At 49.8% G+C, this 26,551-nt stretch overlaps 1 protein-coding gene across 1 annotated transcript in view; it reads left to right on the top strand.

The window, feature by feature from the left end:
• The first annotated feature begins 2,542 nt into the window (after positions 1–2,542).
• LOC135532863 (receptor expression-enhancing protein 3-like) overlaps positions 2,543–26,551 on the top strand; it is a 40,501-nt gene continuing 16,492 nt past the window's right edge. The window contains exons 1-6 of the mRNA XM_064960293.1: positions 2,543–2,633; positions 5,066–5,288; positions 9,258–9,330; positions 12,050–12,126; positions 19,246–19,366; positions 19,631–19,748. Of these exons, the coding sequence (XP_064816365.1) occupies positions 2,543–2,633; positions 5,066–5,288; positions 9,258–9,330; positions 12,050–12,126; positions 19,246–19,366; positions 19,631–19,748 (703 nt within the window). The remainder of the gene's footprint in view (positions 2,634–5,065; positions 5,289–9,257; positions 9,331–12,049; positions 12,127–19,245; positions 19,367–19,630; positions 19,749–26,551) is intronic.

Genomic DNA, 26,551 nt, shown 5'->3' with positions numbered 1-26,551 from the left:
ACCACGTGACTGGGGAATACGCTCTGTTGGTCACAGATACTCCCCCACGTGGACTGGGAATACGCTGTTGGTCACAGATACCCCACGGACTGGGTGATGTTGGGAATACCTCGTGACTGGGGTCACAGATACCCCACGTGACTGGGAATACGCTCTGTTGGTCACAGATACCCCACGTGACTGGGAATACGCTCTGTTGGTCACAGATACACTACGTGACTGGGAATACGCTCTGTTGGTCACAGATACACCACGGACTGGGAATACGCTCTGTTGGTCACAGATACACCACGCGACTGGGAATACGCTCTGTTGGTCACAGATACACCACGTGACTGGGAATGTTTCTGTTGGTCACAGATACACTACGTGACTGGGAATACGCTCTGTTGGTCACAGATACACTACGGGACTGGGAATACGCTCTGTTGGTCACAGATACACCACGTGACTGGGAATACGCTCTGTTGGTCACAGATACACTACGTGACTGGGAATACGCTCTGTTGGTCACAGATACACCACGTGACTGGGAATACGCTCTGTTGGTCACAGATACACCACGTGACTGGGAATACGCTCTGTTGGTCACGTGACTGGAATACGCCCGTTGGTCACAGATACACCGTGACTGGGAATACGCTCTGTTGGTCACAGATACACCACGTGACTGGGAATACGCTCTGTTGGTCACAGATACACCACGTGACTGGGAATACGCTCTGTTGGTCACAGATACACTACGTGACTGGGAATACGCTCTGTTGGTCACAGATACACTACGTGACTGGGAATACGCTCTGTTGGTCACAGATACACCACGTGACTGGGAAACGCTCTGTTGGTCACAGATACACCACGTGACTGGGAATGCGCTCTTGGTCACAGATACAGGGGCCTTCGGAAAGTATTCAGACTCCTTGACTTTTCCCACATTTTTATGTCACAGCTTTAACCTGTTAACTCTAGGGGCGCAATTTCATTTTTTTGGATGAAAAACGTTCCGTTTTAAACGCAGATATTTTGTCACAAAAAGATGCTCGACCATGCATATAATTGATAGCTTTCGAAAGAAAACACTCTGACGTGTCCAGAACTGCAAAGATATTTTCTGTGCGTGCCCTAGAACGTGAGCTTCAGGCAAAACCAAGATGAGACGGCATCCAGGAAATGAGCAGCATTTTTGAGGCTCTGTTTTCCATTGTCTCCTCATATGGCTGTGAATGAAGAGGAATGAGCCTGCCCTTTCTGTCGTTTCCCAAGGTGTCTGCAGCATTGACGTATTTGTAGGCATATCATTGGAAGATTGACCATAAGAGACCACATTTACCAGGTGTCCGCCTTGTGTCCTGCGCCGAAATTGGTGCATAAAAAAGTCAGCTGCAAGTATTTTTCCACGGAATTCAGAGGAGAATGCAGGCTTCCACGAACGATATATCAATGAAGAGATATGTGAAAAAACACCTTGAGGATTGATTCCAAACAACGTTTGCCATGTTTCGGTCGATATTATGGAGTTAATTCGGAAAAGTTTGACGTTGTAGGTGACTGAATTTTCGGTTGCTTTCGGTAGCCAAATGTGATGTACAAAACGGAACGATTTCTCCTACACACAGATGCTTTCAGGAAAAACTGCGCATTTGGTATGTAACTGAGAGTCTCCTCATTGAAAACATCCGAAGCTCTTCAAAGGTAAATTATTTTATTTATTTGGTTATCTGGTTTTTGTGAAAATGTTGCGTACAAATGCTACTCAAAATGCTAATCTAGCTTAGCATACTCTTACACAAATTAGTCAATTTCTATGGTTCAAAAGCATATTTTGAAAATCTGAGATGACAGTGTTGTTAAGAAAAGGCTAGCTTGAGAGCAGGCGCATTATTTCATTTTATTTAAGCGATTTTCAGAAATCGTTAACGTTGCGTTATGCTAATGAGCCTAAGGTTTAGTCACGATCCCGGATCCGGGATGGGGAGTTTCAACAGGTTAATCTAAAATTACTTTTTCCCCACCCTCATCAATCTACACACAATACCACATAATGACAAAGTAAAAATGGGTTTTAAGAAATGGTTGTTAATTTATATTTAAACTTATTTACTCAGTACTTTGTTGAAGCACCTTTGGCAGTGATTACAGCCTTGAGTCTTCTTGGGTGTGACGCTACAAGCTTGGCTCTCCTGTATTTGGGGAGTTTCTCCCATTCCTCTCTGCAGATCCTCTCACCCTCTGTCAGGTTGGATGAGGAACGTCGTTGCGTAGCTATTTTCCCCGATCCTGACTATTCTCTTTGTTCTCACCACTGAAAAACATCCCCACAGCATGATGCTTCCACCACCATGCTTCACCGTAGGGATGGTGCCAGGTTTCCTCCAGACCTGATGCTTGGCCTTAAGGACAAAGAGTTCAATCTTGGTTTAATCAGACCAGAGAATCTTGTTTCTCATGGTTTGAGAGTCTTAGGTACCTTTTTGGCAACCAAGCGGGCTGTCATGTGCCTTTTTACTGAGGAGTGGCTTCCGCCTGGCCCACTCTACTAGACATGTGGCTGGTCTCAGACGATCCCGCAGGTGGCGAAGCCGATCTAGAGGTCCTGGGCTGGCGTGGTTACATGTGGTCTGTGGTTGAGGCCGGTTGGATGTAATGACAAATGATCTAAATGGACTTTGAGGCGGCTTCTCTGGCAGAAGCTCTGGTGGACATTCCTGCAGTCAGCATGCCAACTGCACGCTCTGTCATCTTACCTTGGCAAAGGAGAAATGCTCCCTAACAGGAAAAACAAATTGTGCACAAAAATAAACTTTTTGTTCATATGGAAAATGTCTGGGATCTTTTATTTTGGCTCATGGGACCAACACTTTGTTTTTCTATTGTTTATACTGGAACGTTGTAATTTTAGTTCGGATAATGACCAGGACAGATTAGAAATGCCTGTCATTTTTAACGCATCTTTCTTTCTCCCAACTTGTTAAATCCAAAACCAAGCCCCGTTTATTCAGAGGGCCGTTCTACAACGCTTTGAGCGCTCTCCAAGTCTCCACGTTCACGTAGCGGGACATTTCAGTCACCGATTAATAACGTTTGTCCTTGTATTTCAAGATTGAAAAATATAACAACATAAAGTGGTGGACCGAACTAACCATTAACATCCCTTAACGCTCAGACAGTCAATGGCTGTAGTCATAGCGTATTCTTAAATAAATATATATAGAAAGCCATCAGCCCTTTACCCCTGTAGCTGAAACCAGATGTGTATTTCCACAGGGGAAGCCATCAGCCCTTTACCCCCTGTAGCTGAAACCAGATGTGTATTTCCACAGGGGGAAGCCATCAGCCCTTTACCCCTGTAGCTGAAACCAGATGTGTATTTCCACAGGGAAGCCTCAGCCCTTTACCCCTGTAGCTGAAACCAGATGTGTATTTCCACAGGGGGAAGCCCTCAGCCCTTTACCCCTGTAGCTGAAACCAGATGTGTATTTCCACAGGGGGAAGCCCTCAGCCCTTTACCCCTGTAGCTGAAACCAGATGTGTATTTTCACAGGGGGAAGCCCTCAGCCCTTTACCCCTGTAGCTGAAACCAGATGTGTATTTTCACAGGGGGAAGCCCTCAGCCCTTTACCCCTGTAGCTGAAACCAGATGTGTATTTCCACAGGGGGAAGCCATCAGCCCTTTACCCCTGTAGCTGAAACCAGATGTGTATTTCCACAGGGGAAGCCCTCAGCCCTTTACCCCTGTAGCTGAAACCAGATGTGTATTTCCACAGGGGAAGCCCTCAGCCCTTTACCCCTGTAGCTGAAACCAGATGTGTATTTCCACAGGGGGAAGCCCTCAGCCCTTTACCCCTGTAGCTGAAACCAGATGTGTATTTCCACAGGGGGAAGCCCTCAGCCCTTACCCCTGTAGCTGAAACCAGATGTGTATTTCCACAGGGGGAAGCCATCAGCCCTTTACCCCTGTAGCTGAAACCAGAGTGTATTTCCACAGGGGGAAGCCATCAGCCCTTTACCCCTGTAGCTGAAACCAGATGTGTATTTCCACAGGGGGAAGCCCTCAGCCCTGTACCCCTGTAGCTGAAACCAGATGTGTATTTCCACAGGGGGAAGCCCTCAGCCCTTTACCCCTGTAGCTGAAACCAGATGTGTATTTCCACAGGGGAAGCCATCAGCCCTTTACCCCTGTAGCTGAAACCAGATGTTGGAGTTGAGATCTCTGCCTGGATCTTAAAGTCCTTCCTCCGTCTTTATCCCAGTAACTCTACGTCCTGACTCTCTCCCAGGCTTCATGCTAGGAGCCGTGAGCGAGCAGTGGGTGTACTGTCAGACATTACATGTATTATTTTTTTTACCAGAACTGGGAAAGTTGATCTAAAACAGAATGTCAAGGCTTGTGTATCATGTTTTCCTGCTGCATACTGCTAGAGAGGCCCCATTTCACACAATGGTTTCAAGAAGCCTCTCTGCAGGCTCTGTCTCCTTCATGGTCAAGGTTTCTGGAGAAATATTCCTCCTTCCTGTGTGAAAATACTCCAGCCTGCCCCGAGCGCGGACAGGGTCTATTTCTGCAGGCCAACAATTAGTTATGTTTTATTTGGATTGTCCATCTGTAGACTAACTACTAACACTAGCGCTAACGTTATCCTTCTCCTAACCCTTAACATGAACCCTGACCTCTTAACCCTTAACATGAACCCTGACCTCTTAACCCTTAACATGAACCCTGACCTCTTAACCCTTAACATGAACCCGGACCTCTTAACCCTTAACATGAACCCTTAACATGAACCCTGACCTCTTAACCCTTATCCTAAGCCTAAACTTAACCCTGACCTCAACCCTTATCTTAACCCTGACCTCTTAACCCTTATCCTAAGCCTAGACTTAACCCTGACCTCTTAACCCTTATCCTAAGCCTGAACTTAACCCTAGCCTTAACGTTAACCCTAACCTTAGCAAGTAATTGCTAATCAACAGGTAGTTTGTTGATAGTATGACCATCCTTTAAAGCATCTACCGATGGAAAATCCGGATTGTCCAAATAATGCGTGACCCAATGATTGTGTCCCAGAGACCCGACGGTGGGGTTCCAGGACAACAACCTCTCCTTCAATGCCAACAAAGGAGCTGACGGTGGGGTACCAGGACAACAACCTCTCCTTCAACGTCAGCAAGACAAAGGAGCTGACGGGGTACCAGGACAACAACCTCTCCTTCAACGTCAACAAAGGAGCTGACGGTGGACTACAGGAAACACAGGGCCGAGCCACGCCCCCGTTCACATCGATGGGGCTGTAGTGGAGCGGGTCGAAAGTGTCAAGTTCCTCTGTGTTCACATCAATAACAATCTATCGTGGTCCAAACACACCTACGCAGTCGTGAAGATGGTACCTTCAGATCCTCAAAGTTCTTCACCATTGAGAGTCTTGACTGACTGCTTGACACCCGACCACAAGGCACCACAGAGGGTAGTACAGCCCAGAGCATCACTGGGGCCAAGCTTCCTGCCATCCAGGACCTCTATAGAGGGTAGTGAGTACAGCCCAGTACACACTGGGGCCAAGCTTCCTGCCATCCAGGACCTCTATACCAGGGAGTGTCAGAGGAAGGCCCTAAAGATTGTCAAAGACTCCAGCCACGCCTGTCAAAGACTGTTCTCTGTTTCCGCACGGCAAGTGGTACTGATACACCAAGTCTGGAACCAATAGGACCCTGAACAGCTTCTACCCCTGAGGGTGGCAGGTAGCCTAGGGGTTAAGTGTTGGCACAACAACCACTCCCCGGGCGCCGACAGCGTGGGTTTTTAAGGCCTTAACTCTGAGTCAGAGGGGTTAAATGCGGAAGACTCATTTCGGTTGAATGCGTTGTTGTACAACTGACAAGGTTTTACCTTCCCATTAGACTAGTTAGTGCAGGAAGCTATTTGAACTATTCAACTAAGTGAAAATGCACAAACTTGTATGACTCATCACATACGCTGCTACTCTGATCAGTCACTATATTCCTAGTTATATGTACAGATCTACCTCAATTACTTGACACTCCCTGTATGTAGCCCTGTTATTACCTGGTACTTCCTGTATATAGCCATTTTATTACCTGGTACTTCCTGTGTGTAGCCATGTTATCGTTACTCATTGTGTATATATTCTTATTTATTATTTCTGTCTTTCTCTCTGCATTGTTGGGAACGGCCAGTCAGTCAGCATTTCACTGTTAGTCTACACCTGTTGTTTTACCGAATCGATTTAATCATCTCCAAACATGAAATTGCTTCCCGAGTATCCTTGAGAGTATAGCTCATCTACTGCTACCTGGGGGTGTGATGGTCTGGGAGTGCTGACTGAACTCGATGCTCTCTCAACAGCCGTTTCCTTACACAACCTAATACAGTTGAATATACTGTAGGTAGCCTATTGATATCCTACAGGGCAGCTCCTGTTCAAACGGAAGAACGAGATGAGCTGTGATAATATGGATATGCTTTATCATTATGTTTACTTTAAATGGTGGACGAAGTCGTTGCTGTCCAGTGGGAAGGGATGTTGGCGTTTTCTTCCCAGTGTAAATCTACTTCTGTGGTGTGTCTACTGCCTGCTGTCTGTGTTGTGGGTGGCGCTAGATTAAGCTGATTTAAGAACAGCAGACAAATCTAAGGAAAAATGGCACCTATTAACTAAGCAGACCACCGTTTTTAATTCAACAAGTAGCTGTTACATGGAAGGACTTTTACAAATTACACCCTTCCTTTCTTCCTTCCCTGTTGGAGGCTTAGAGAAAGGACTGTCTGACTGCAGCCAACCACGGCTATTCTTGGAGACCCTGTATAGTCCTCTGCTGTTTCTATGGCAACAGCACAATCAACTCTGTCATGGAGGCGAGTGAGGTGGATCCCTGGACAGAGGCCATGAAACATAAAACGAACAGGAAGAGAATTTCACTCTTATACGCTCGTTGGCCAGTTTATTAGGTACACCCATCTAGTTCTGGGTTGGATCCACCTTTGCCTCCAGAACACTGTGAATTCTTCAGGGAATCAATTTGCTACATTTTTATAAAGGGACCTTGAATAAAAACCCTGGAATGAGTAGATTGAAGTGAAGGGGGGACGTATATATATTTTTTATGCGGCTGTAACGTAGCAAAATGTGGAAAAAGTCAAGGGGTCTGAATATTTTTCACCTGCATTGTATGTACATACATGCATAGTGACTCCTCACTGCAGCCCAGTCTCAGAGCAGAGAGAATCCTATAGGGCCTATATATAACACACAGAGTACATCCCAGATGGCAGCATTCCCTATATAGTGGATTGCTTTTTGACGAGGGCTCATGGGGCAGTGGACTGCTTTTTGACAAGGGCTCATGGGGCAGTGCACTACTTTTTGACGAGGGCTCAGGGGGCAGTGCACTACTTTTTGACGAGGGCTCAGGGGGCAGTGCACTACTTTTTGACGAGGGCTCAGGGGGCAGTGCACTACTTTTTGACGAGGGCTCAGGGGGCAGTGGACTACTTTTTGACGAGGGCTCAGGGGGCAGTGGACTACTTTTTGACGAGGGCTCAGGGGCAGTGCACTACTTTTTGACGAGGGCTCAGGGGCAGTGCACTACTTTTTGACGAGGGCTCAGGGGGCAGTGCACTACTTTTTGACGAGGGCTCAGGGGGCAGTGCACTACTTTGACGAGGGCTCACGGGGCAGTGCACTACTTTTTGACGAGGGCTCATGGGGGCAGTGGACTACTTTTTGACGAGGGCTCACGGGGCAGTGCACTACTTTTTGACGAGGGCTCACGGGGCAGTGGACTACTTTTTGACGAGGGCTTATGTGTAGTGCATAGGATGCCATTTGGTATACAACCATGTGTAGGCTCTACATCTGGTGTGGGTCATCCACTCACTGGGGCATGCTGGGTTGTGTTCTCTCCCGGAGAACCCCACTGAACCCCCCAGACAAGCTTGGACACCAGGATGTAAATTAAGAGCATGTTGGATCAAATCTCTTGTTGAAGACACAGCTCCCCCATGTGTAGGGAGTGGTAGTGCATCCTAACACCAGGCTACATAGAGGACTACAGGAAACCCAGGAGGCTGTTGTGAAAGACACAGCTCCCCCCATGTGTAGGGAGTGGTAGTGCATCATAACACCAGGCTACATAGAGGACTACAGGAAACCCAGGAGGCTGTTGTGAAAGACACAGCTCCCCCCATGTGTAGGGAGTGGTAGTGCATCCTAACACCAGGCTACAGGGCTACATAGAGGACGACAGGAAACTCAGGAGTCTGGTTCAGGACAGCAGCTCCCCCCATGTGTAGGGAGTGGTAGTGCATCCTAACACCAGGCTACATAGAGGACCACAGGAAACTCAGGAGTCTGGTTCAGGACAGCAGCTCCCCCATGTGTAGGGAGTGGTAGTGCATCCTAACACCAGGCTACATAGAGGACTACAGGAAACCCAGGAGGCTGTTGTGAAAGACACAGCTCCCCCCATGTGTAGGGAGTGGTAGTGCATCCTAACACCAGGCTACATAGAGGACTACAGGAAACTCAGGAGTCTGGTTCAGGACAGCAGCTCCCCCCATGTGTAGGGAGTGGTAGTGCATCCTAACAGCAGGCTACATAGAGGACCACAGGAAACTCAGGAGTCTGGTTCAGGACAACAGCTCCCCATGTGTAGGGAGTGGTAGTGCATCCTAACACCAGGCTACATAGAGGACGGCAGGAAACTCAGGAGTCTGGTTCAGGACAGCAGCTCCCCCATGTGTAGGGAGTGGTAGTGCATCCTAACACCAGGCTACATAGAGGACGGCAGGAAACTCAGGAGTCTGGTTCAGGACAGCAGCTCCCCCCCATGTGTAGGGAGTGGTAGTGCATCCTAACACCAGGCTACATAGAGGACGGCAGGAAACTCAGGAGTCTGGTTCAGGACAGCAGCTCCCCCCATGTGTAGGGAGTGGTAGTGCATCCTAACACCAGGCTACATAGAGGACGCACAGGAAACTCAGGAGTCTGGTTTCAGGACTGGCAGCTCCCCCCATGTGTAGGGAGTGGTAGTGCATCCTAACACCAGGCTACATAGAGGACTACAGGAAACTCAGGAGTCTGGTTCAGGACAGCAGCTCTTAGCAGCCTGTGATTATGATGCTTTCGGTGTGTCTGGCTTGTTGCTGCTTTAGTTTAACTGAATGTGTCCTCCTATATGTTCTCTCTTGGTGGTAAATGATTTGACGCTGATAGTTTCATTTTTCTCTGGTCTCTACACAGGCTCGTCTTCGGGACCCTGTATCCTGCATACTATTCCTACAAAGCAGTGAAAACCAAAAATGTCAAGGAATATGTAAGTACACAAACCCTTATTTCAACATCATTGATTTCATCATACGTGTGTGTGTGTGTGTGTGTGGGGTTCCCCCGAGGGTGTGTCTTTTATGAGTTTGAAAAGCAGCCCATGTCTGGTCTGAAGGTATTGAGGACATGTCCAGGCATGTGAATGAGAGTTAACTGCCTATGACTGGAACAAACACATTGACATGCCGATTTGTGGAGACGTGCAGCAGGGCACTGTGAAGGATGGGCTCCAAGCAGGTGCTTTACAGGAATGCTATATTGAGTGTGTGGCCAACAGGTTTAGGAGAGGTTCTTTATGAGAATATCATCGGTCTCCTCTGCTCTGTCTCCTTTCCTCAGCCCTTTCTCCTCTCCTCAGTCCTTTCTCCTCTCCTCTGTCTCTCCCCTCTCTCTCCCTCCTCTCCTCAGCCCTTTCTTCTCCTCTCCTCTCCTCTGTCTCTCTCTCTCTCCTCTCCTCTCTCTCCCTCCTCTCCTCTGTCTCTCTCTCTCTCTCTCCTCTCCTCTCTCCCTCTCCTCTCCTCTGTCTCTCTCTCTCCTCTCCTCTGTCTCTCTCTCTCCTCTCCTCTGTCTCTCTCTCTCCTCTCCTCTGTCTCTCTCTCTCTCCTCTCCTCTGTCTCTCTCTCTCCTCTCCTCTCCTCTGTCTCTCTCCTCCTCTGTCTCTGTCTCTCTCTCCTCTGTCTCTCTCTCCCTCCCTCTGTCTCTCTCTCTCCTCTCCTCTGTCTCTCTCTCTCTCTCTCCTCTGTCTCTCCTCTCCTCTGTCTCTCCTCTCCCTCTCCCTGTCTCTCTCTCTCCTCTCCTCTGTCTCTCTCTCCTCTCCTCTGTCTCTCTCTCTCCTCTCCTCTGTCTCTCTCTCTCCTCTCCTCTGTCTCTCTCTCTCCCTCTCCTCTGTCTCTCTCTCTCCTCTCCTCTGTCTCTCTTCTCTCCTCTCCTCTGTCTCTCTCTTCCCTCTTCCTCTGTCTCTCTCTTCCCTCTTCCTCTGTCTCTCTCTCTCTTCCCTCTTCCTCTGTCTCTCTCTCTTCCCTCTTCCTCTGTCTCTCTCTCTCCCCTCTTCCTCTGTCTCTCTCTCTCCCTCTTCCTCTGTCTCTCTCCCTCGTCTCTCCCTCCTCTCCTCCTTCTCTTTTTAAACATGTTTTCCTTCATTCCACGTAGATAGGGCTGGGCGGTATATGACTATAGACAGGTATTGATGCACAGAGCACTGAGTTTTTACTTTACCTTCTATACCGGTATTTGAAAGTTTGGTTTGTTAAATGTGATGCACCTTGTGTAACATCCATCTTTTATAGTTTACTACACTACTTGAGTCTTCTCTCTCGCTCTCCTAGCCCCGCCCCCTGTCACTCAAGGAGCGCATTTGTTGTCTCTTGACCACGAGACGCATGCGTTCAGTCTGCATGGTCAATGCAGCACAAGCAACAATGATGCTTATTTTCTTTTGCTTTGTGTGTTATAATAAAAATAACATTTTCAACAGCTGTATTTGAGAGAGAGACTGCCTACCAAACTGGTTTTAGCCTTAATTCCTGCTGTGTGAACAAGGCTTTAGTTAGACATGAGGAATAATTTAGCTAGAACAAGTTGACATGTCATTTCTCAGAGCCCATGGCTTGTTGGCTAGATATCTCCTCTCTGAGTCGGTCTAAGAGGGAGGAATGCTTGCTTTGGATGGTAGCCTGTTGTCCTGTTAGCCTGTTGTCCTGTTAGCCTGATGGTCTGTTGGCCTGTTGGCCTGTAGCCTGTAGCCTGTAGCCTGTAGCCTGTAGGCCTGTAGCCTGTAGCCTGTTGGCCTGTAGCCTGTTGGCCTGTTGGCCTGTAGCCTGTTGGCCTGTAGCCTGTTGGTCTGTGGCCTGTTGGCCTGTAGGTCTGTGGCCTGTAGCCTGTTGGCCTGTAGCCTGTTGGCCTGTAGCCTGTTGGCCTGTAGCCTGTTGGCCTGTTGGCCTGTTGGCCTGTAGGTCTGTAGGCCTGTTGGCCTGTAGCCGGTTGGCCTGTTGGCCTGTAGCCTGTTGGCCTGTAGCCTGTTGGTCTGTAGGCCTGTAGCTTGTTGGCCGGTTGGCCTGTAGGTCTGTGGCCTGTAGGTCTGTGGCCTGTTTGCCTGTGGCCGGTTGGCCTGTAGGTCTGTGGCCTGTAGGTCTGTGGCCTGTAGGTCTGTGGCCTGTAGGTCTGTGGCCTGTTTGCCTGTTTGCCTGTGGCCGGTTGGCCTGTAGGTCTGTAGGTCTGTGGCCTGTAGTCCTGTTGGCCTGTGGCCTGTAGGTCTGTGGCCTGTAGGTCTGTGGCCTGTAGGTCTGTGGCCGGTTGGCCTGTGGCCTGTTGGCCGGTTGGCCTGTAGGTCTGTGGCCTGTAGTCCTGTAGGTCTGTAGCCTGTTGGCCTGTAGCCTGTTGGCCTGTAGCCTGTTGGCCTGTAGCCTGTTGGCCTGTAGCCTGGCAGCCTGTTAGCCTGGCAGCCTGTTAGCCTGGCAGCCTGTTAGCCTGTTAGCCTGGAGCCTGTTAGTCTGTAGTCCTGTACTGAGCTTCTCACACCTTATTGCAGAGTTCCCTGGTGCTTCTTTTGGACATAACACTGTAAAACACCAACCAATCAGCTCCAAGTGATTTTTAATTTAAGAAATCTGCTCCAAAGTATATCTATTTGTTGTTCCAACAGGTGTATGTCTAGCATACTGTAACATGTAGGAGGTGTTGATTATCTCTCTCTTGCTCTGTTCCAACAGGTCCGTTGGATGATGTACTGGATTGTGTTTGCTCTCTACACCGTAGTGGAGACAATCACAGACCTCACTGTAGCCTGGTAAGACTGAATACAGGCCTCCCTGTAGCCTGAATACAGACCTCACTGTAGCCTGAATACAGACCTCCCTGTAGACTGAATACAGACCTCGCTGTAGCCTGGTAAGACTGAATACAGACCTCACTGTAGCCTGAATACAGACCTCACTGTAGCCTGAGTACAGACCTCGCTGTAGCCTGGGTACAGACCTCGCTGTAGCCTGGGTACAGACCTCGCTGTAGCCTGGGTACAGACCTCGCTGTAGCCTGGGTACAGACCTCGCTGTAGCCTGGGTACAGACCTCGCTGTAGCCTGGGTACAGACCTCGCTGTAGCCTGAGTACAGACCTCGCTGTAGCCTGGGTACAGACCTCGCTGTAGCCTGGGTACAGACCTCACTGTAGCCTGGGTACAGACCTCGCTGTAGCCTGAGTACAGACCTCGCTGTAGCCTGAGTACAGACCTCGCTGTAGCCTGAGTACAGACCTCGCTGTAGCCTGAGTACAGACCTCGCTGTAGCCTGAGTACAGACCTCGCTGTAGCCTGAGTACAGACCTCGCTGTAGCCTGAGTACAGACCTCGCTGTAGCCTGGGTACAGACCTCGCTGTAGCCTGGTAAGACTGAGTACAGACCTCGCTGTGGCCTGAGTACAGACCTCGCTGTAGCCTGAGTACAGACCTCGCTGTAGCCTGAGTACAGACCTCGCTGTAGCCTGAGTACAGACCTCGCTGTAGCCTGAGTACAGACCTCGCTGTAGCCTGAGTACAGACCTCGCTGTAGCCTGAGTACAGACCTCGCTGTAGCCTGAGTACAGACCTCGCTGTAGCCTGAATACAGACCTCGCTGTAGCCTGGTAAGACTGAGTACAGACCTCGCTGTAGCCTGATAACAGACCTCGCTGTAGCCTGGTAAGACTGAGTACAGACCTCGCTGTAGCCTGATAACAGACCTCGCTGTAGCCTGATAACAGACCTCGCTGTAGCCTGAGTACAGACTGAATACAGACCTCACTGTAGCCTGAGTACAGACTGAGTACAGACCTCGCTGTAGCCTGAATACAGACCCGCTGTAGCCTGAGTACAGACTGAGTACAGACCTCGCTGTAGCCTGAATACAGACCTCGCTGTAGCCTGAGTACAGACTGAATACAGACCTCACTGTAGCCTGAGTACAGACCTCGCTGTAGCCTGAGTACAGACCTCGCTGTAGCCTGAGTACAGACTGAATACAGACCTCGCTGTAGCCTGAGTACAGACCTCGCTGTAGCCTGAATACAGACCTCGCTGTAGCCTGAATACAGACCTCGCTGTAGCCTGAATACAGACCTCGCTGTAGCCTGAATACAGACCTCGCTGTAGCCTGGTAAGACTGAGTACAGACCTCGCCAGCCTGAGTACAGACCTCGCTAGCCACAGCCTGAGTACAGACCTCGCTGTAGCCTGAGTACAGACCTCGCTGTAGCCTGAGTACAGACCTCGCTGTAGCCTGAGTACAGACCTCGCTGTAGCCTGAGTACAGACCTCGCTGTAGCCTGAGTACAGACCTCGCTGTAGCCTGAGTACAGACCTCGCTGTAGCCTGAGTACAGACCTCGCTGTAGCCTGAGTACAGACTCGCTGTAGCCTGAGTACAGACCTCGCTGTAGCCTGAGTACAGACCTCGCTGTAGCCTGAGTACAGACCTCGCTGTAGCCTGAGTACAGACCTCGCTGTAGCCTGAGTACAGAGAGCCTACAGCTCGTAGCCTGAGTACAGACCTCGCTGTAGCCTGAGTACAGACCTCGCTGTAGCCTGAGTACAGACCTCGCTGTAGCCTGAGTACAGACCCGCTGTAGCCTGAGGACAGACCTCGCTGTAGCCTGAGGACAGACCTCCCTGTAGCCTGGGTACAGACCCGCTGTAGCCTGGGTACAGACCTCCCTGTAGCCTGGGTACAGACCTCCCTGTAGCCTGGGTACAGACCTCGCTGTAGCCTGAGTACAGACCTCGCTGTAGCCTGAGTACAGACCTCGCTGTAGCCTGAGTACAGACCTCGCCAGCCTGAGTACAGACCTCGCTGTAGCCTGAGTACAGACCTCGCTGTAGCCTGAGTACAGACCTCGCTGTAGCCTGGTAAGACTGAATACAGACCTCGCTGTAGCCTGAATACAGACCTCGCTGTAGCCTGGTAAGACTGAGTACAGACCTCGCTGTAGCCTGAGTACAGACCTCGCTGTAGCCTGAGTACAGACCTCGCTGTAGCCTGAGTACAGACCTCGCTGTAGCCTGAGTACAGACCTCGCTGTAGCCTGAGTACAGACCTCGCTGTAGCCTGAGTACAGACCTCGCTGTAGCCTGGTAAGACTGAGTACAGACCTCGCTGTAGCCTGAGTACAGACCTCGCTGTAGCCTGAGTACAGACCTCGCTGTAGCCTGGTAAGACTGAGTACAGACCTCGCTGTAGCCTGATAACAGACCTCGCTGTAGCCTGATAACAGACCTCGCTGTAGCCTGAGTACAGACTGAATACAGACCTCGCTGTAGCCTGAGTACAGACTGAATACAGACCTCACTGTAGCCTGAGTACAGACCTCGCTGTAGCCTGAGTACAGACTGAATACAGACCTCACTGTAGCCTGAGTACAGACTGAGTACAGACCTCGCTGTAGCCTGAATACAGACCTCGCTGTAGCCTGAGTACAGACTGAGTACAGACCTCGCTGTAGCCTGAATACAGACCTCGCTGTAGCCTGAGTACAGACTGAATACAGACCTCACTGTAGCCTGAGTACAGACCTCGCTGTAGCCTGAGTACAGACCTCGCTGTAGCCTGAGTACAGACTGAATACAGACCTCGCTGTAGCCTGAGTACAGACCTCGCTGTAGCCTGAATACAGACCTCGCTGTAGCCTGAATACAGACCTCGCTGTAGCCTGAATACAGACCTCGCTGTAGCCTGAATACAGACCTCGCTGTAGCCTGGTAAGACTGAGTACAGACCTCGCTGTAGCCTGAGTACAGACCTCGCTGTAGCCTGAGTACAGACCTCGCTGTAGCCTGAGTACAGACCTCGCTGTAGCCTGAGTACAGACCTCGCTGTAGCCTGAGTACAGACCTCGCTGTAGCCTGAGTACAGACCTCGCTGTAGCCTGAGTACAGACCTCGCTGTAGCCTGAGTACAGACCTCGCTGTAGCCTGAGTACAGACCTCCCTGTAGCCTGGGTACAGACCTCCCTGTAGCCTGGGTACAGACCTCCCTGTAGCCTGAGTACAGACCTCGCTGTAGCCTGAGTACAGACCTCGCTGTAGCCTGAGTACAGACCTCGCTGTAGCCTGAGTACAGACCTCGCTGTAGCCTGAGTACAGACCTCGCTGTAGCCTGAGTACAGACCTCGCTGTAGCCTGAGTACAGACCTCGCTGTAGCCTGAGTACAGACCTCGCTGTAGCCTGAGTACAGACCTCGCTGTAGCCTGAGTACAGACCTCGCTGTAGCCTGGTAAGACTGAATACAGACCTCGCTGTAGCCTGAATACAGACCTCGCTGTAGCCTGGTAAGACTGAGTACAGACCTCGCTGTAGCCTGAGTACAGACCTCGCTGTAGCCTGAGTACAGACCTCGCTGTAGCCTGAGTACAGACCTCGCTGTAGCCTGAGTACAGACCTCGCTGTAGCCTGAGTACAGACCTCGCTGTAGCCTGAGTACAGACCTCGCTGTAGCCTGAGTACAGACCTCGCTGTAGCCTGAGTACAGACCTCGCTGTAGCCTGGTAAGACTGAGTACAGACCTCGCTGTAGCCTGAGTACAGACCTCGCTGTAGCCTGGTAAGACTGAGTACAGACCTCGCTGTAGCCTGATAACAGACCTCGCTGTAGCCTGATAACAGACCTCGCTGTAGCCTGAGTACAGACTGAATACAGACCTCGCTGTAGCCTGAGTACAGACTGAATACAGACCTCACTGTAGCCTGAGTACAGACCTCGCTGTAGCCTGAGTACAGACCTCGCTGTAGCCTGAGTACAGACTGAGTACAGACCTCGCTGTAGCCTGAATACAGACCTCGCTGTAGCCTGAATACAGACCTCGCTGTAGCCTGAATACAGACCTCGCTGTAGCCTGAGTACAGACCTCGCTGTAGCCTGGTAAGACTGAGTACAGACCTCGCTGTAGCCTGAGTACAGACCTCGCTGTAGCCTGAGTATAGACCTCGCTGTAGCCTGAGTACAGACCTCGCTGTGGCCTGAGTACAGACCTCGCTGTAGCCTGAGTACAGACCTCGCTGTAGCCTGAGTACAGACCTCGCTGTAGCCTGAGTACAGACCTCGCTGTAGCCTGAGTACAGACCTCGCTGTAGCCTGGTAAGACTGAGTACAGACCTCGCTGTAGCCTGAGTACAGACCTCGCTGTAGCCTGAGTACAGACTGAATACAGACCTCACTGTAGCCTGAGTACAGACCTCGCTGTAGCCTGAGTACAGACCTCGCTGTAGCCTGAGTACAGACTGAATACAGACCTCGCTGTAGCCTGAGTACAGACTGAGTACAGACCTCGCTGTAGCCTGAGTACAGACCTCGCTGTAGCCTGAGTACAGACCTCGCTGTGGCCTGAGTACAGACCTCGCTGTGGCCTGAGTACAGACCTCGCTGTGGCCTGAGTACAGACCTCGCTGTGGCCTGAGTACAGACCTCGCTGTGGCCTGAGTACAGACCTCGCTGTGGCCTGAGTACAGACCTCGCTGTGGCCTGAGTACAGACCTCGCTGTGGCCTGAGTACAGACCTCGCTGTAGCCTGAGTACAGACCTCGCTGTAGCCTGAGTACAGACCTCGCTGTAGCCTGGGTACAGACCTCGCTGTAGCCTGGGTACAGACCTCGCTGTAGCCTGGGTACAGACCTCGCTGTAGCCTGAATACAGACCTCACTGTAGCCTGAATACAGACCTCACTGTAGTTTTCCGTGTTGTCTTTGATCAACACACTATGCCGAAAATAATCCAGGCTGAATCTCAATTAAATCTCATTAAGATTTATAATTTGTTGTTCAGATTTAATGAGGAGTGTCATGTTGGCTTGTTAATAGGATTGTATATTTGTGTATATTTGAATGGCAGAAAATGAATAGCAGTGGACGACGGTACGCTAACACAAAGCCTTTCCCTAACGCTAAGCCTTTCCCTAACGCTAAGCCTTTCCCTAACGCTAAGCCTTTCCCTAACGCTAAGCCTTTCCCTAACGCTAAGCCTTTCCCTAACGCTAAGCCTTTCCCTAACGCTAAGCCTTTCCTTTCCCTAACGCTAAGCCTTTCCCTAACGCTAAGCCTTTCCCTAACGCTAAGCCTTTCCCTAACGCTAAGCCTTTCCCTAACGCTAAGCCTTTCCCTAACGCTAAGCCTTTCCCTAACGCTAAGCCTTTCCCTAACGCTAAGCCTTTCCCTAACGCTAAGCCTTTCCCTAACGCTAAGCCTTTCCCTAACGCTAAGCCTTTCCCTAACGCTAAGCCTTTCCCTAACGCTAAGCCTTTCCCTAACGCTAAGCCTTTCCCTAACGCTAAGCCTTTCCCTAACGCTAAGCCTTTCCCTAACGCTAAGCCTTTCCCTAACGCTAAGCCTTTCCCTAACGCTAAGCCTTTCCCTAACGCTAAGCCTTTCCCTAACGCTAAGCCTTTCCCTAACGCTAAGCCTTTCCCTAACGCTAAGCCTTTCCCTAACCGTAACCCAATGCCTTTCCCTAACGCTAAGCCTTTCCCTAACCGTAACCCAATGCCTTTCCTAACGCTAAGCCTTTCCCTAACCGTAACCCAATGCCTTTCCCTAACGCTAACCCTTTCCCTAACCGTAACCCAATGCCTTTCCCTAACCGTAACCCAATGCCTTTCCCTAACCGTAACCCAATGCCTTTCCCTAACCGTAACCCAATGCCTTTCCCTAACCGTAACCCAATGCCTTTCCCAACCGTAACCCAATGCCTTTCCCTAACCGTAACCCAATGCCTTTCCCTAACCGTAACCCAATGCCTTTCCTAACGCTAAGCCTTTTCTTAACGCTAAGCCTTTTCTTAACGCTAAACCTTTTCTTAACGCTAAGCCTTTTCTTAACGCTAAGCCTTTTCTTAACGCTAAGCCTTTTCTTAACGCTAAGCCTTTTCTTAACGCTAAGCCTTTTCTTAACGCTAAGCCTTTTCTTAACGCTAAGCCTTTTCTTAACGCTAAGCCTTTCCCTAACGCTAAGCCTTTCCCTAACGCTTACCTGAATCTATGCCTAACCTTAATCTGACCCTTGTTCCTAACGCTCACCTGTACTATGAGATATCTGGTCTCGCTCTCTAGGTTCCTTCCCCTGTACTATGAGATATCTGGTCTCGCTCTCTAGGTTCCTTCCCCTGTACTATGAGATATCTGGTTTCTCTCTCTAGGTTCCTTCCCCCTGTACTATGAGATATCTGGTCTCGCTCTCTAGGTTCCTTCCCCCTGTACTATGAGATATCTGGTCTCTCTCTAGGTTCCTTCCCCTGTACTATGAGATATCTGGGGTCTCTCTCTAGGTTCCTTCCCCTGTACTATGAGATATCTGGTCTCTCTCTCTAGGTCCCTTCCCCCTGTACTATGAGATATCTGGTCTCTCTCTCTAGGTTCCTTCCCCTGTACTATGAGATATCTGGTCTCTCTCTCTAGGTTCCTTCCCCTGTACTATGAGATATCTGGTTTCTCTCTCTAGGTTCCTTCCCCCTGTACTATGAGATATCTGGTCTCTCTCTCTAGGTTCCTTCCCCCTGTACTATGAGATATCTGGTCTCTCTCTCTAGGTTCCTTCCCCCTGTACTATGAGATATCTGGTCTCTCTCTCTAGGTTCCTTCCCCTGTACTATGAGATATCTGGTGTCTCTCTCTAGGTTCCTTCCCCCTGTACTATGAGATATCTGGTCTCTCTCTAGGTTCCCCTGTACTATGAGATATCTGGTCTCTCTCTCTAGGTTCCTTCCCCCTGTACTATGAGATATCTGGTTTCTCTCTCTAGGTTCCTTCCCCTGTACTATGAGATATCTGGTCTCTCTCTAGGTTCCTTCCCCTGTACTATGAGATATCTGGTCTCTCTCTCTAGGTTCCTTCCCCCTGTACTATGAGATATCTGGTCTCTCTAGGTTAATACTGTAATGTGGTGTCTCTCTCTAGGTTCCCCCTGTACTATGAGATTAAGATCGCATTTGTTATCTGGTTGCTGTCTCCCTACACCAGAGGAGCTAGTCTCATCTACAGGAAGTGTCTCCATCCTCTACTGTCCTCAAGAGAGAGGGTAAGACCGACTGACTGAGCACTGTAACTGTGTATTGAATGTGTTTTGAATATGAAGCCTCGTCAAGCAACAGAAGAATAGGTTTGAGTCCTATCCCTGTTTGTATTCCTTCTACGAAGAAAGCAGCTGACGCGTAAAATGACCTGTTCATGACAGGATATTCAGCTTCTGTGTTGTCATGGGTTTTGACACGTTGTTGCATACTATAGTTGTTGTTCTGTGCACTGACTCTCTGTTTGTCTCTGTGACGGTCGTTGTCACCAGGAGATAGATGAGTACATTGTCCAGGCCAAGGAGCGCAGCTACGAGACCATGGTGACCTTCGGCAAGCAGGGCCTAAGTATAGCTGCTACTGCAGCTGTCTCCGCAGCTGTCAAGGCAAGTACTGCACGAGCCCCCCCCCCCCCCACCCCACCCCTTGTTACTGGCGCTGACTTTGCTAATATGATACTTTGAGGGAAAATGTACTTACTGTGATATGTGGTTGTCTCACCTAGCTATCTGAATATACTAGCTACTGTGATATGTGGTTGTCCCACCTAGCTATCTGAATATACTAACTACTGTGATATGTGGTTGTCCCACCTAGCTATCTGAATATACTAACTACTGTGATATGTGGTTGTCCCTCCTAGCTATCTGAATATACTAACTACTGTGATATGTGGTTGTCCCTCCTAGCTATCTGAATATACTAACTACTGTGATATGTGGTTGTCCCACCTAGCTATCTGAATATACTAACTACTGTGATATGTGGTTGTCCCACCTAGCTATCTGAATATACTAACTACTGTGATATGTGGTTGTCTCACCTAGCTATCTGAATATACTAACTACTGTGATATGTGGTTGTCCCTCCTAGCTATCTGAATATACTAACTACTGTGATATGTGGTTGTCCCTCCCGCTATCTGAATATACTAACTACTGTGATATGTGGTTGTCCCTCCTAGCTATCTGAATATACTAACTACTGTGATATGTGGTTGTCCCTCCTCGCTATCTGAATATACTAACTACTGTGATATGTGGTTGTCTCACCAAGCTATCTGAATATACTAACTACTGTGATATGTGGTTGTCCCACCTAGCTATCTGAATATACTAACTACTGTGATATGTGGTTGTCTCACCTAGCTATCTGAATATACTAACTACTGTAATATGTGGTTGTCCCACCTAGCTATCTGAATATACGAACTACTGTGATATGTGGTTGTCTCACCTAGCTATCTGAATATACTAACTACTGTGATATGTGGTTGTCCCTCCTAGCTATCTGAATATACTAACTACTGTGATATGTGGTTGTCCCTCCGCTATCTTACGATGAATGCCCTAAATAAGTCGCTCTGGATAAAGAGTCTGTTTCAAGGACTGACGTGGAAACGTGTCTGTGAGATTCTCTATTGGGTGTAACTGCAAACAGCCATGCACAGAGCAGCACGTGCCAGTCCCTGGGCTCACAGCCATGCACAGAGCAGCACGTGCCAGTCCCTGGGCTCACAGCCATGCACAGAGCAGCACGTGTCAGTCACTGGGCTCACAGCCATGCACAGAGCAGCACGTGCCAGTCCCTGGGCTCACAGCCATGCACAGAGCAGCACGTGCCAGTCCCTGGGCTCACAGCCATGCACAGAGCAGCACGTGCCAGTCCCTGGGCTCACAGCCATGCACAGAGCAGCACGTGCCAGTCCCTGGGCTCACAGCCATGCACAGAGCAGCACGTGCCAGTCCCTGGGCTCACAGCCATGCACAGAGCAGCACGTGCCAGTCCCTGGGCTCACAGCCATGCACAGAGCAGCACGTGCCAGTCCCTGGGCTCACAGCCATGCACAGAGCAGCACGTGCCAGTCATTGGGCTCACAGCCATGCACAGAGCAGCACGTGCCAGTCCCTGGGCTCACAGCCATGCACAGAGCAGCACGTGCCAGTCCCTGGGCTCACAGCCATGCACAGAGCAGCACGTGCCAGTCCCTGGGCTCACAGCCATGCACAGAGCAGCACGTGCCAGTCCCTGGGCTCACAGCCATGCACAGAGCAGCACGTGCCAGTCATTGGGCTCACAGCCATGCACAGAGCAGCACGTGCCAGTCCCTGGGCTCACAGCCATGCACAGAGCAGCACGTGCCAGTCACTGGGCTAACAGCCATGCACAGAGCAGCACGTGCCAGTCCCTGGGCTAACAGCCATGCACAGAGCAGCACGTGCCAGTCCCTGGGCACCCAGCCATGCACAGAGCAGCACGTGCCAGTCCCTGGGCTCACAGCCATGCACAGAGCAGCACGTGCCAGTCCCTGGGCTCACAGCCATGCACAGAGCAGCACGTGCCAGTCCCTGGGCTCACAGCCATGCACAGAGCAGCACGTGCCAGTCATTGGGCTCACAGCCATGCACAGAGCAGCACGTGCCAGTCACTGGGCTAACAGCCATGCACAGAGCAGCACGTGCCAGTCCCTGGGCTAACAGCCATGCACAGAGCAGCACGTGCCAGTCCCTGGGCTCACAGCCATGCACAGAGCAGCACGTGCCAGTCCCTGGGCTCACAGCCATGCACAGAGCAGCACGTGCCAGTCCCTGGGCTAACAGCCATGCACAGAGCAGCACGTGCCAGTCCCTGGGCTCACAGCCATGCACAGAGCAGCACGTGCCAGTCCCTGGGCTCACAGCCATGCACAGAGCAGCACGTGCCAGTCCCTGGGCTCACAGCCATGCACAGAGCAGCACGTGCCAGTCCCTGGGCTCACAGCCATGCACAGAGCAGCACGTGCCAGTCCCTGGGCTCACAGCCATGCACAGAGCAGCACGTGCCAGTCCCTGGGCTCACAGCCATGCACAGAGCAGCACGTGCCAGTCATTGGGCTCACAGCCATGCACAGAGCAGCACGTGCCAGTCCCTGGGCTCACAGCCATGCACAGAGCAGCACGTGCCAGTCCCTGGGCTGTGTCATCAGGATTCAACACAGAGGGACTAGTGTTTGTTCTCCTCTACTCTTAATAGGACTTTTGTTGCTTCAGAGACAGTTCCATGGAGGCATCGGTCTTGTCTGTTGAAGCCAGACGGATCTGATTGATGTGCTGGTATTGTGTCCGGGTGCTGACTGTTTGTGACTAACAATAGGAACATGCTAGTGTGGAGCCCTATAAAGTCTGCCATGAGGACGGAATCCAGGCATTTTAAAACGGAATTCAACAATATTCTAAAATGTGTTGACCTTAGTAGGAAATCAACAAATGTATTGAATTTATTAGAAAACATATATTAGTTTGAACCCAGTTAATCAAAACATATGAACAAAATGTATCAGGGATTTGGTATTTTCCCTACAACTTTCTGAAAGGACACAGGAATGCCTGTGTGTGTTTGTCTACCAGTTAGCGATGATGCAATTCATGATAACCGTCTTCTGGTAGATGGAAAGGCTTTCAAAAAAAAACTGTTTCTATTAAATGTTAACTACAAAGTAGCCTCTGCCTACCTGCCAGAATGAGATGATTATTTGCGTCGATCAAGTGGCCATTTTTTTTTTTTTTTTTTTAGCAAACTCGGCCATCACGTGCTACAGGAACACCGCTAACCATACAAGTTTCTTGCACTTGAATTAAAGCGTATCAACACCCCAAAATTGACATATATCTTAGATTTTTTCCAGACCTCCAAAGTGGTCTCCACATTATGGACTAAGGACATCCAAAAGTTGTTTTTTTATCAGTGTGATTTTTGCGAGAAGAAAATAGGCAGAAATCTGAAACCTGGGGTGGGGAAACAGATTTGGGACAGAGTCTCGGTCCAGGCCTGGATAAACAACCTGAACATGCTAGCTGGTCCAGGCCTGGATAAACAACCTGAGCATGCTAGCTGAGACAGGCCTGGATAAACAACCTGAGCATGCTAGCTGGGACAGGCCTGGATAAACAACCTGAGCATGCTAGCTGAGACAGAGCCTCGGTCCAGGCCTGGATAAACAACCTGAGCATGCTAGCTGAGACAGAGCCTCGGTCCAGGCCTGGATAAACAACCTGAGCATGCTAGCTGAGACAGAGCCTCGGTCCAGGCCTGGATAAACAACCTGAGCATGCTAGCTGGGACAGAGTCTCGGTCCAGGCCTGGATAAACAACCTGAGCATGCTAGCTGGGACAGAGCCTCGGTCCAGGCCTGGATAAACAACCTGAGCATGCTAGCTGGGACAGAGCCTCGGTCCAGGCCTGGATAAACAACCTGAGCATGCTAGCTGGTCCAGGCCTGGATAAACAACCTGAGCTTGCTAGCTGGGACAGAGTCTCGGTCCAGGCCTGGATAAACAACCTGAGCATGCTAGCTGAGACAGAGCCTCGGTCCAGGCCTGGATAAACAACCTGAGCATGCTAGCTGAGACAGAGCCTCGGTCCAGGCCTGGATAAACAACCTGAGCATGCTAGCTGAGACAGAGTCTCGGTCCAGGCCTGGATAAACAACCTGAGCATGCTAGCTGAGACAGAGCCTCGGTCCAGGCCTGGATAAACAACCTGAGCTTGCTAGCTGGGACAGAGTCTCGGTCCAGGCCTGGATAAACAACCTGAGCATGCTAGCTGAGACAGAGCCTCGGTCCAGGCCTGGATAAACAACCTGAGCATGCTAGCTGGGACAGAGCCTCGGTCCAGGCCTGGATAAACAACCTGAGCATGCTAGCTGGGACAGAGTCTTGGTCCAGGCCTGGATAAACAACCTGAGCATGCTAGCTGGGACAGAGCCTCGGTCCAGGCCTGGATAAACAACCTGAGCATGCTAGCTGAGACAGAGCCTCGGTCCAGGCCTGGATAAACAACCTGAGCATGCTAGCTGAGACAGAGTCTCGGTCCAGGCCTGGATAAACAACCTGAGCATGCTAGCTGGGACAGAGTCTCGGTCCAGGCCTGGATAAACAACCTGAGCATGCTAGCTGAGACAGAGCCTCGGTCCAGGCCTGGATAAACAACCTGAGCATGCTAGCTGGGACAGAGCCTCGGTCCAGGCCTGGATAAACAACCTGAGCATGCTAGCTGAGACAGAGCCTCGGTCCAGGCCTGGATAAACAACCTGAGCATGCTAGCTGGGACAGGCCTGGATAAACAACCTGAGCATGCTAGCTGAGACAGAGCCTCGGTCCAGGCCTGGATAAACAACCTGAGCATGCTAGCTGGGACAGAGCCTCGGTCCAGGCCTGGATAAACAACCTGAGCATGCTAGCTGGGACAGAGCCTCGGTCCAGGCCTGGATAAACAACCTGAGCATGCTAGCTGTGACAGAGTCTCGGTCCAGGCCTGGATAAACAACCTGAGCATGCTAGCTGGGACAGAGCCTCGGTCCAGGCCTGGATAAACAACCTGAGCATGCTAGCTGAGACAGAGCCTCGGTCCAGGCCTGGATAAACAACCTGAGCATGCTAGCTGAGACAGAGCCTCGGTCCAGGCCTGGATAAACAACCTGAGCATGCTAGCTGGGACAGGCCTGGATAAACAACCTGAGCATGCTAGCTGAGACAGTCTCGGTCCAGGCCTGGATAAAGCAACAATAGACTGCCTTCTTTCTATGTCCTATCTCTCAACACAAAGTCAGAAACCGCATATAACCTTGACTCTGCATCCAGCAGCCTCTCTCACTGTCTCTTCCTGGAGCTTGTAAAGACAAATATTTTATGTCTCTACTCTGCCTCTATCAAACCAGCCAATTGATCAGGTCTTCTATGGCTCTACTTTCCCCTCCTCCTCTTCTTGTTGTTCTGTCCTCCTGACTGTGTTCTAACGTTGGTGTTGATCTGTCTTTCTACCAATCTTGTCTGCCATGCAGTCTGTCTCTAGGGGCACAGCACTACTAGTGGCAGCTCTCTGAGGTAATAATGATAGAGATATAATTTACTGGAGCATGAAGAAATGCCTCAGATCTCGGGCTGGGCGATTATGGCCAAAATCTCACATATCCCGATAATGACACATATCACGATTATAGCAAAAAAAAATTGTAAATTCGATTTCTGCATATTGAGAATTTCCACACTGTCCCGTAGGCCTGCATTATATGGGCTAGTCATCTGGGCCTTATTTTGAACCAAATGTTGCAATTTGACATGAGATTTAGAGCGAAACACTTGGGTTAACTGTTGGAATCATGGGAATAGAATGTATATTATAATTATATAGTAAAAATATAATTGGGCACTTTTAATACAGTGTTTGACTGAGACAACGAATGAAATTGCCAGGGAGGAGGAGTTGTTGTGACAGGGTAGGAACTATGATCTTTGGCTCGATTGAACGTGTTGTCATACTTCATGTAGCTAACATATTCTTGCTTTGAGTTTACCTCTTTAATTTATAAGACACTGTTGCACAAACAACATGCTGATTCAGGCCTACACAATCACTGATATTATCAGGCTGTATTAGCTAAGTTACGTTTGCTCTTACGCAGTACATTTATTAGCTAGCTAGCGATTAGCATTAGTGGCTAACAATTAGCGGCTAAGATTTAGGAACAACTTACTAAGAAAAGACAAACAAGCTAATAGTGTAATTATAGAACGCTAGTAGATGTATATATTAAGAAGCAAAGGGAAAGCAACATTGTTGTCGTCAACAGTGTTACTTGTGCTGCATTGACCAGACGGACTGAACACATGGGTCACGTGGTTGAGGAACATCCAATGCGCTCCTTGAGTGACAGGGGGCGGGGCTAGGTGTGTGCGGAAGGCGTCATAAAAGAGAGGAACACATGGACATTACACACTGCCGTCACATTTAACAAGTCAAACATTCAAATACCTGGGATAGAAGGTAAAGTTAAAACCCCAACCAGTCCGTGCACCAGTACCGGTATATCGCTGAACACAGTATACCGCCCAGCCCGACTCAGATCATTCATAGATTCACCTATTCATCGGTTTTTATGGCGTTTGCTAGTCTGTTATCTTTTTGGTATTTTCTGTGATGTTGTCAAGCTGTGCTGCACACACGACCACTAATGTTCCCTTTATGATAGTACACATCCGGTCTGTTCCCCAGTTCTGTTATGGAAAAGGTTCTGCGTTGTCATAAGCTGTTTGAAAACACGATGATAAACACTGAATAGATTCTAGGAATTTAACTTATGTAGTAGTTTGTATCAGAACACAAACACTCCCTCAGCCTGTTACTGTATCACAACACAACAACACAAACACTCCCTC

Source organism: Oncorhynchus masou, unplaced genomic scaffold (genome assembly GCF_036934945.1).
Source record: "Oncorhynchus masou masou isolate Uvic2021 unplaced genomic scaffold, UVic_Omas_1.1 unplaced_scaffold_2070, whole genome shotgun sequence".
NCBI classification, from domain to species: Eukaryota; Metazoa; Chordata; class Actinopteri; order Salmoniformes; family Salmonidae; genus Oncorhynchus; species Oncorhynchus masou.
This window is presented reverse-complemented; position numbering and strand designations above follow the sequence as displayed.